The sequence below is a fragment of the Triticum aestivum genome, chromosome 2B (assembly GCF_018294505.1).
Source record: "Triticum aestivum cultivar Chinese Spring chromosome 2B, IWGSC CS RefSeq v2.1, whole genome shotgun sequence".
In the NCBI taxonomy this organism is placed as follows: domain Eukaryota; kingdom Viridiplantae; phylum Streptophyta; class Magnoliopsida; order Poales; family Poaceae; genus Triticum; species Triticum aestivum.
Genome location: NC_057798.1, coordinates 57,398,897 through 57,410,186, shown reverse-complemented (window position 1 = coordinate 57,410,186; position 11,290 = coordinate 57,398,897). Strand labels below are relative to the sequence as shown.

General features: G+C 42.0%; 1 protein-coding gene across 1 annotated transcript; it reads right to left on the bottom strand.

Annotated features, from left to right (window-relative positions):
- Positions 1–3,850: 3,850 nt before the first annotated feature.
- On the bottom strand, positions 3,851–8,788 carry LOC123043458 (OVARIAN TUMOR DOMAIN-containing deubiquitinating enzyme 1). The gene is made up of 10 exons (XM_044465909.1): positions 8,467–8,788; positions 7,914–7,991; positions 7,361–7,615; positions 6,613–6,675; positions 6,450–6,533; positions 6,220–6,366; positions 5,040–5,074; positions 4,856–4,911; positions 4,687–4,781; positions 3,851–4,476 (listed from the first exon to the last, which is right to left on the bottom strand). Exons 1-10 carry the CDS (start codon positions 8,668–8,670, stop codon positions 4,150–4,152), a joined length of 1,344 nt encoding a protein of 447 aa, XP_044321844.1. The 5' UTR covers positions 8,671–8,788; the 3' UTR covers positions 3,851–4,149.
- Between the last annotated feature and the right edge of the window lie 2,502 nt (positions 8,789–11,290).

Here is an 11,290-nt window from a genome sequence, read left to right as displayed (position 1 = left end):
CTTATTGTATAGAACTATTCCACTGCCTACTCATGGATTTTGTACTGCTGTTGTATCAAGATTTATGGCCAGAGATATATACTTTAAACTGCCTAATTTCAGACTTATTGTATCAGTCAACTGAGCAGTTCAGTGGATTCACATATTACAGACCAATTCTATCAGTAATGAAATCGCATGTTTCACAAAATCACTTCAACACTTTAAGAACTAATTGAACTGGTAAGAAAATCACCTTTTCTGCACACCCTAGGAACCTCCTGCCGCTATCAGTCCATTCAAAGGCAACAAACTTCTCACAGGGGGCACGATGCTCACAATGTGCAGGATGATTCAAAGCAATGCCACTCCAGTCCGTGGACTCCATTTTGGCAGGTACCTAACCAGAGGGAAAATGAATTTATGTTTGTTGATTTTGGTCGAAGCCCCAAGGCAAGTGTGGATGAGGTGAGGGAGAGGGCGGCAAATGCGAGCAAGGCGTAGGGACGCCGGCTGGCAAAGTCGAGTCAAAACCGACAACAAAGCTAGCCCCGGCACCACATGCGGATGCGAGTCCGAGGATTGGCAGGTGCAAGTAGAAGGCCTTTTACATTTTCTTTACCCATGGTTGCATTAGAACGAGTCGGAGATGACGTTGTTTTTACGGTGATCGGAGGAGTAGGAGATGCCCGAGAAGGAAGATAAATGGTTATCTTATCTAAGGATGAAGATGATAATCTGACTGTCCGTTTGAATCCAACGGCTCTCACAAATCATTTTTTCAGGTATCTTGTAAATGGTCGGTCTGTTTTTCCTATTTCTCAACACGCGACTGGTTTAGCATTAAACCAACTTCGGTTTAGGGCGAACTGTGGGCGTTTATCTTAGCACAAAAAAAGCTCAAAGTTGTACCCCGAAGACTGCAATGCTTAGGCACATAAGGCCTTGTACAATGGGAGGTGCTTAGAGGAGGTACTTAGAGAAATAAACCAGATTTTTCTTAAGCACCGATGCTTATTTATACAGGATAGACACTTAACTAAGCGTCTCTTCTGTAGAAATAGGCACCGGTGCTTCAGAAAAATCCGGTTTATTTTTCTAAGCATTCCTCTAAACACCTCCCGTTGTACAAGGCCTAAGCTGACCCTACAAACAAACCACCTAAAAGAAGGGCGCACCCTCCGCTGCGGCTGCTCAACAGCTCATCAGGCACCCCACACACCAACCAGGGAGAGTACGCCCTCAGGCAGTTACCTAACTGCAACGATGCATGCAAGCCCACATGCAGGCACGAAGGGCCACACGACAGCCATCGTGAAATTTCTGATAGTCTCAGCGTCGGCCTAGCAAGCCACGCATAAACTTGAAGAAGATACTTTCAACAATATATATCACATATAAGGAAAATTTAAGGGCATTAACATAAAAGCATAAGTTTAGTTGGAAAATAAAATCTCAATACATCATCTACTCCCTCCATTCCTAAATATTAGTCTTTGTAGAGATTTCACTACGGACCACCTACGGATGTATCTAGATGCATTTTAGAGTATAGATTCATTTATTTTGCTCCGTATGTGGTCCATAATGAAATCTCTCCAAAGACTTATATTTATGGACGGAGGTAATATATGTGATTATATGGTGCGGATAATATGATTATAATGTACTCAACTACAAATAACTATTATTTTAGAGCAAGCAAAGCTTTATAACTTAACGGTGCTCAGGCGGATCGCTCGAAGCACAAGTAGCCAGTTAGGCTGGTACATGAGTCCCCCATTCCACAACCTGGTTTATAGGGTACAAACGGCCAATATTGGCTAAGTACATGCGCTACCGCATTTGCACTACGACGAACAAACAGTTCTTACATGTTTAGAGAACCACATTTTAAGCTGAAACTTTGTGTCCTCAATAACCGCAGCGTAAGCAGTTGAGTCGACTCTCCTGAGATCCATAACCTCGCCCAACATCTGCGAGTCCGTCTCAAACACAACCCTGAGAATGCCCATATCGGCCGCAAGATCCACGACATTAGAGAGAGCAGCCACTTCGGCCGTAAACACATCATGTATATTGTCCTGCCTGCCAGCCCTGCCTGCCACAATGGCCCTCTTCGAGTCTCTCACCACAACGCCCCAGCCTGCGTGCCCTTCCCCCTGTGCGAAGGAACCATCCGTATTGATCTTCACCATTTCCGCAGCCGGTGGTGCCCATTTGTCCGCACAAATTTTCTTTGGTTCAGTGATATATAGCTGCATGTATTCCAAGGACGAGGAATCCAGCGGTCAGACCAAATTTTGAATATATACAACATACAACATGGTGAAGTGCGCCGAGGAGGGGGGCATATGTCCCCATGCCCATGTTGTTGTTTTTTGTTCTGCAACTCAATTTTTTTTTTTTTGCAATTTCTTTGAGTATGTAGACATGTTGAGCCTTTATTTAGGACGGGACCTAGGCCGCCACACCTTTTGCCATGGCCTAGGGTCGGCCCAGAGCTCCACAACGCAGTGATGATCTCTTCACACATGCCCGAGATCGCTTTGATGGACATATATTTTCGATTTGTGCAACTTCTTTCAACAAACTTTTAAGAGTTAAACAAAATAACCTTGTTCTTCAGATGAGAAAAAAAATAGGGTAAACTTTTTTAGTTTTATTTATAGAATCATGTAGCTGAAACAGTACTAGATCTACAATGTCATCTCTCCTATTGGCTCTTACGTAACTAAAATGTTACTGAAATGACATATGAGCACATTCAACCTGCATGTAAAGTTTTCACTAAGAATAAATTGTGCATTGGTTTACAACCAAGGGAAAGTTGTATCTGTACTACCAACCAATCCTAGGGGCTAATGCCTGAGCAGGATCAACACACCCCGATCTCAGGCTCGGCAACATCATATGCAGGAACAGCAACAACACAGGAAGAAGGGCTAAAAGGCCACCGGACGCTCGAGCTGGCTGGTAGCAGACATCTTCCCATCTCAACAAATTCAGTGGTAGCACTACATAAAATTCAGTGGTAACACACCCAAACCCAATCTTCTTTCTTGAACTGTTTAGCCCCTGAGCTAGCGAGCAATAAGGTGTAACGAAACAAATCCTATGTTCAGAAGAAGTATTAAAAACTGAAAAATAAAGCAAACAAAGCTGGATGCTTTTGTAGGGGCAACGAGCTCAATGTTAATATTAATCAAAATGATCGCAATGTACATGTACTTAACATTTTTCCTTTCTGACATGAGTTTATAATTCAGTTTGATGCTACAACGTATCAAAGGTTTGGAGAGATAAAACATTTGGTGCAAACACTTTCCTGGCGACATTTCATAATATTACATTTCCTCTATTATGGATGACAGGAAGAGAAAATAAAAAGGTTGCTCTCCTTCCTCTAGCTTGATAGTTTTATTTTTCCTTACGCCTAAACCCTGGTTGCTATAGCTCCCATAGTATCTGTGTTAAGTCGACAATTATGAAATGTTACGTGGTCAAACTGATGATGCTAGTTTCACATTATCGAACTAAATATATTTCATATGGTCAGTGTTCAAAGCTAGAGAAGTTTGACTGCAGAACATATTGGGAAGGGATGATTTTAAGGAATATTGTTCTACTTTAAGCCCAGACATTATACTTCTCAGTTATAGTGTGCCAAGATTACAGTTTCAGCCTAATATAAGAAAGCTTGGGAAGCTGCATGAGGCAGAAACATGCAAGAACCATTAACCGTTCATCCCCAAAAGCTCACCAAGTCTGAAAATTCAGTTCCAATGTGATCCAAATATGCAGTCACATTCTTATTATATCCTTCAATTCTGGAGCAAATAACATCTGCAATATCACCTTGCAACATACATTAAAAAAACTAATTCTTCATATATTCTCATGATATATGTAGCTTCGCTCCGAATACAGAAGCAAAGGAGCACAACATCAGTAAGAATGCAATATCTTTTCCCATTTCCCAATGCAAGGGTTCCTAAATATATAATTGATGCCTAGTTAAAACTACTACACAAAACATGCCCAAGCGAATAGATATTGAGCAATCACAACTTTACAAGTAGATTGAGATGAGATGCCACAGAAAATCCCTTAGATTTTTGTATCGTCATCCAAGAATTTTCTACGTCAAGTAATACTTGCACCGTTTGTTTACTTGCGATACAAAATATCGCAGTTGTCAGGCCTACACAGCAAGGTCAGCAAAGGTGTGCCATCAGATGATATCAGGTTGCCACTTCCAATCTCCAGTGGTTCAGGGGTTGTGGTTGACGACCAATAGCTTCGAACTATATGGAAAGCACCCTTCCCTGATTCTGATCGAGGGAAGAAATCAAAGCGCTTTACTTGCAAACCTCCAGCCGTCAAGCCTTCGCCTAGAGTTTCGAGTCGCAGCGGGATGCCAAGTGCATACGTTAGAGCCCTCATTGCTAGCGCTGATGCTTTAACATCCAGGGGACGCACCTCTTTCCAGCAATACTGTTACAAAACCATAATATGTGAAACAGTGAGCTCAGTATGTAAATGGTAAATTCAGTATTGGTTAACTTATTTTGGTCATGATTATCTTATTACAATTCACAGGGATAATTGTTTCCGGGATTTTACATGTTTATGCAGAGAAAATTCTCAACCTTGATAATACTAGTTGACTATTCAAGAAAAGTACTAGGGGTAAGAAATTCTAACCTGATTGACATTCATCTTTCCCGGGATAAATGGTTTGTAATCATCTATTCGCGTACGGATCTCAGTCTCTGCCAGCAATCTTAGCAAGGAAATAACTGGAAAAAAAGTGTTAAGCGAGAGAGAAGAAGTGGACAAACAAAACATTTTGGCAAGCATGTAGTATCCTTACCCCTGAGTGGCATCATCTCCTGTAGACTTCTCTTCTGCAACTCATCAGAACTAAGACTGCAAATGATAAAAGCAATTATTTTTTAATCCCGAACCTAACTACAAAGAAGCAAAGGGATCTTGAAACTTAATGTCATGTCTTGTCAAAGAAAATCACTACAAAATATCAAGTTCAAAGCTCATACCCATTTGCAACAGAATTGACCAAATGATTCAACTCCTGAAATAACATGCAGACAACCGGTTAAGTATATGATCTAAGCTATATTATGCAGACAAAATCATATTCGTTTAGCATACTGCATACAGTAGTCATAATGGTGCAACAAACAAACATCTCAGCGAAATATCACGCCAACTGCTCCTAATGCTCCACTATTTTTGCAGTGAATACTTGAGCTTAACAGCATAAATGAAAAGTGGAGTTTTTAGTCAAGTGGAATATGATGACAGGCCATAGTATTATTAAGGAGCTCTTAAGTTGGTGTGGTCCAGTAGACCAGTACTCTCCACCATGTCGTTTAAAATTTTATAAATAGCCTGTTAGCATTTACAACATGAAATGCTGAGCTATTAAATAATTTCCATGATCAGAGCTAATAAGCCTAAAACTGCTATGTCCACTGCTCATGTAGCAGGTATAGCTCCTCTATGCTACATGCGACAAAACTACTTGAACTTGTAAACATGTCTTCTCTATACTCTTCTTAGATCTCATACATACTATCCTGAAGATTAAGTAATTTGGATACTAGAAAATAAACATTTAGAGAACTTTCCCAGTCTTTCCTTAAATTTTACATGTATGGCGGCAGCTCCATGAGCGCTCATAGGTTTTTCTCTCTCCTCACTCTGCATAACCGTCCTTTCCTGTTTAGTGGGCGTATTTTGGAATTCGCTAAGACCAAGGATTTTTGTATTTGCCGGAACTTTGTACTGTTCTTTCGATAAGTAATAGAATGTTCAGGCTGGGCCAAATCTCGCCTTAGTTCAGTCATAGATATGACCAAATGCAAAATCTATCTTCTATTATACATCTCACTGCATATATTTCATACTCGGAACAGTAAACAAAGATGTGTACTGCAGTAAAAAAAGCAAGAGTAGCATGGCTTTTTCAATGTGAGGCATTGTTCTTCATTAAAGATATTTTCTGATGATGTGGAAGGGGTCAGATAACTTTCAGAACAGATTCAGCAAGGGCACTGGATAATTCAGGCCACATAAGGGACATCAAGTTATTTTGGCAAGTATTATAAATCATAGATAGTTTGATTTTCAGTAAAGGCCTACCCTTATTACAGAAGAATTAGGGTTACGACATCAGAAAAAAATGAAGCTTCTGTGAGCTATGAGAATACATACAGAAGCAACACTTGAAAAATATTCTTCAGGATTTAAGAAATATGCTTTGTCCCATTTCAGACGACAGAAATTCTCTCTGGACACTGCCACATGTTCCATTAGACGAGTAACTTCAGCTTGACTATCTTGCATTTGTCCAAGATTTTCCTGTTTACAAGCAGAGTCATATCAAACTTCGATGCAAAAGAAAAAAGCAACAGCATAAAAAACCTAGTAACTTAGATGGTTACCAAGTAGGAGAAAAAGAAAGCTCTGTAGAAACAGCTGCCATCTCCGCGAGTTCGTTTGAGGTGCACATAGCGCTGACAAAGAATCTGCACAAAACTAGGTTTTGCACATTAGCATAAAAGAATTGAATAATGAGAATGCTCCTGTAGTGCCATGCAAACTTACCTTGATCATTTCCTGGACAATGTCATTATCTGGATAATCCTCAGCCAAATCCAAGAGTGGTTCCTGCCATAGAACAAAGTAAGTACTGCAACAAAGGACTAACTATTTATTAGATTCATCTGAATTAATAAAGGATCTGAATAAGTAATGCTGAAGCACAAGGCGCAAAATTGTAAGCCTAAGAAATTCTATTATAGTTTTCACGCACCAATCATCCACTTATTTGGGAGGAAAATGACATGAGGCCGTCGTGGGGAAAACATATGTAACATTAGATATGGATCATCGATCACAATGTGCAAAGCTAAAACTTATTTTAAGTCACATAAGAACTTCTCCTGTACCCTAACTCACATTATTAGTTAAGACACATAAGGACCTTGTCAAGAGTAGGTTCCAGTTTCCACTTGTAATTGCACAGAATAACATCTATGAAAATTAACATCAAAGCATTCAAATAAGAAGTCAATGTCTTCCCCAGATAGTACCATAGACCATAGTTCTCTAGGGGAGTGACTGCATTTTCAACATTTTAAGGTTACATGTAACAAACACTCAAACATGGCGAGTGCTAATAAAATTAGCATGTTAAGCTGACAAATTTCAAGATAACAATGTTACTCTCCGACAAGGAATAACTGGGACAGTGAAGAACCTCACTGGAAATGTTTCAAGATCTAACTCTTGAAAATCTAGTGAAACTTTATTCACTGCATTGTTGTGAACAGAGGAGCTATGATTTTCTCACCTGGAATTCTAATGCCCATGGACGAGCTAACGGCCGCCGGAAAACACCACTGACACTGAGAACACGGCGGCCCCTCGGTGGTCGGAGGTATGTTCTCTTGCCGTCCAGCAGCTGATTCCAGTTTTTCCGCAGAGAAAAATATTCATTTTTGTTGAGCGGCACTGAGTCATGCCGAAAGAGATCATGCGGGAGATTCTTCTTTTGACCACTCATGAACAATGGAATGTAGAATTTCTCATCATCTGGGACTTCATCCTATAAATAATTGCAGACAGATAGTTGTAAAGGATACTTTCCAGAACAAATAAGGCCCATAATTACCTGAAAAGAAACAAGTGTAGTAACAACTACAGCAACAGATTCAGACTCCAACTAATGCAATCAACATTCAACAACTAGAAATTTAAGTAACAACTACAGCAACAGATTCAGACTCCAACGAATGCAATCAGCATTCAACAACTAGAAGTTTAATTCCAACCGACGAGGCACCCTTCTCTGTGTTCAGAACAATTGAACTAAGAACTACCAGCGAAGGAACACAAATTCTCACCTCATCCTCTTGCACCGCATCCAAATCCGCTCCATCGTCTTCGGGCCAATCATCGTCATCATCATCCGGTCCTTCATGCTAGAAAATGGCATGGCATTGTAAGAAGAAGAAAAGAAAAGTTTGCAGCACAAATGCAGATAACAGTGTAAAGAAGTGCAGTGAAAGACAGAACCCCCGGCCCGGACAACAAAGGGAAATCCAACAGCCTTCGGTTTCCAAGTCACGGATTGGACCAAGAACTCGCAGCAATCAAAGGAACGCAATTTCTGGATAGAAGCCCCAACAAATTGGTCGGACAACTGCACCAATTCGAAGAACGCAGCCAAGAAATTGATAATCAAACTACGACGCCGACGACACCCGATCCCGCAGCAGCCAAGAAAGCGCCCCCCACGAACTGGGCGCAGGAATTGCCCGAAAGCGGACCAAGAACGAAGCCGAGGCCACCCCGACGCACCACCGAATCGCGCTGGAAGAACGAGATTCCGGCGAAACGGTCGCCGAGCAACCATCGCCGTTCACAGGAGACGGCAGGAGGAAGCAAGAAACTCACCGTGTACCTGACGATGGGGGTCGGCGGCGGCTGAAGCGGGAGCGGCGAAGCGGAAAGCGCCGCGGGGTCGAGGGAGGGCGACGGCGCAGGCCCTGGTGCGGGCGGCGGCGTGGGCTCGCCGCCGCCGCGGCCGCCGCCGCCGTCTCCGCTGCTTCCTGCTCTGTCCTTGAATAGCTTGACCTTGAATCTGAATTTTGGCCCCATTTCTTTCGCTGCCTGGGATATTCCTTTTCTGCCCCCGCCGACGCCGAGAAACCCTGCCTTCTTTCGGCCTCGCCCCTCGGTTCCTGCGGAATTCGGTACCGGCCTTTTGCAAGGGACCAAGTGGTAGATGTCTTTATATACGCAACCTTGGGGATTTAGGGACCCCCTCCCCCCTACGTCTTTCTTAGTTTTTGCAGGTCAATGTTTTTCTTAGTTTCTGTTTACCCGACGACATTGACGAGGTAGTGACGGTGATGATACGTTAGAATAAGGTCTCTCTGGCCTCTTCTCATGTCAACGACGTTCGATCCGGCTACAACGTAGGGCTGTGAGGGTACGTGTTGCCACATCAGTTGGCTCTCTTTGGATCCTGGCAGTTGGCTGCGTGTATCAATCAAGCATGCATGGATCGATTTCTTCAACTCTCTAGATCGGTGGTGAAAGATTGCAAACATGGGTTGCATGGGGTGATACCACATACTGATGTTCTTTCAATGAATAATAGATCTCATTCTAGCGGTGAGTGGCTATTGTCGTTTTCAAAGCCTAGTTTAGCAAGGGTCTTTGCTAGTCTATTTTTACCTTACTGTCGGGTCAGTGCAATTTTCAGACTCTGACGAGCGGCGTGCGATCAAAGTAAGAAGACATCCACTATGTTTTTGTTGTAGTTTTTCTTTTTTTTTAAATCTCGTCATTTTGTGTGTTGATGTATTTTCCTTCAAGTGGCATCATATTGCCAAAGGTCAGAAATTGTTACTCCCTAGTGTCAAAAAAACACTCTTATATTATGCGACGGAGGGAGTAGTTAGGAAGATAATAGACGTGTTTGATTCAATGCCTAACTTCAAACTATATGCTTAGTTGGCGCAATAAAAGGTGAAGTTGCACACTATTATTTGCATGGTGCATACGTTATGGACTTATTTATCTTTTTGCCCAAAAAACATACCCGTGGTTTTGATTGATTTTTTTGTAAATTCAATTTTCTCGATGAAGGTTGGATTATATTAACTCAAAATGAAGCATCAAGAGGATATAAACACAGTGAGCATACATTCGACATCTGCATAGGTAGGATGCACATAGCCAACACCAATGCATACACACAAAACAGATTGTAAAGTTAGTTGTGACAAAATTAGCAACAGAATAAAACACCTCCCCTCGGCCCTGTTTTCATCTATGTGTTTCTTAGTAAATGGTGATGTAGGCTTGAGAACAAACAACGGATCTGGCACTTAATTTTGGATCTGTTTTACTAGTTTTTTTGAAAACTCAAGGGGGGGGGGGGGGGGGGGGGGCGTGCTCGCCCTTAGGCGAGGGATTCTTGTGCAGAAACACTCCCATCAGCCATAGTCCATCCATCGTAGCACAAGAAATCACGCAACACATTATTGACACACATATGGTGATGGTAGATCATCGGAATCCACAGAGTGCCACGAAGCTCTCATGAGTTACATAGAATCATATACTCCCACCGTCTCATATTAGTTGCCGCTCAAACGGATGATCTAGCAGTGAAATACGTTTAGATACATTAATTTTAGCGACAACTCATATGGGACGGAGGGAGTATAACTTATTACACATATGCACGCACACAATGGCAAATTAGCACAACTTAGTACAAATGTGTTCTTTCTTTGGCACAAGGGCAGCTAACCAAGTTGGCATATGCATACTTTGGCAGAAGCACAACTTAGTAATACCTCAATTTCAAAATACAAGATGTTTTGGTAGGTTAAACTAGCCTACCAAAACGCATGGATCATATGCCTGATTAAATAGGGTATTCAAGGAGTGGTGATGGTTTCCAGCTCAGCATTCTGAAGTAGGCCATTCAGGGTTTGTGGTGATGGTTTTCACATCAATCCCCTTAGGCAAATGAACATACAATCTGTCATCAACCACTTTATAATCGGCGAAGACTCGCTTGTAAAGTTTGTTGTCGTCACCTACTATGAGCTCACATGGATTGTCGTCAAGCTCCTCTGCAATCCTTTTAAGAAACGGATCGCGAGAGCAACAAGGCCTCCTCAGCTTTCCATCAGCGAATTTGGTTATCGTCCTCGGTTTGTGGGATGGGTACGCCTTGTTTATATCCTGGACGTCCAGGACGGTCTTCTTGAATGTGTCGAACCGGCGAGCCATCTCCTCGCGGTCACGCTCCTGGTCGAAAGCCTTGCACCAGCGCTCATACAAGGCCCAGAGGGCTTCGTCTGACTCGAGGTCCTTCTCCTCCGCCATAAACTTCACCCTGCTGCCTTCCGGCTTTTGATCTATATAATAACCAAGAAAAGTAGTCTTATGTGAAATTGCAAAATAATTCGCGGCGTCGGATATAAAGGTAAAAAAACTACTCCCTCCGTCCCAAAATAAGTGACTTAAAAATGACTCAATTTTGTACTAACTTTAGTACAAAGTTGAGTCACTTTTGAGGCACTTATTTTGGGACGGAGGAAGTACTATCTAAAACTATGAAGTAAAACACCCAGGATGTGTTGTCCTACACGAAAAAGAAAAGGTAGTCTTATATCGAATGGATTGGAACTTAATAGGCATGCAGAGCCTGGTGTAGTACTATCAAAGGGAGGCATTGGATCTAGGCGTACGACCT

Excerpts from the sequence above, each read along its gene's own strand:
- LOC123043458 (XM_044465909.1), bottom strand. The coding sequence starts at position 8,670 with ATGGGGCCAAAATTCAGATTCAAGGTCAAGCTATTCAAGGACAGAGCA. Across the intron at positions 7,616-7,913 it reads ATGCGGTGCAAGAGGATGAG|GATGAAGTCCCAGATGATGA; the intron begins GTGAGAATTTGT and ends AATTATTTATAG. Across the intron at positions 5,075-6,219 it reads ATTTTTCAAGTGTTGCTTCT|GAGTTGAATCATTTGGTCAA; the intron begins GTATGTATTCTC and ends ATGTTATTTCAG.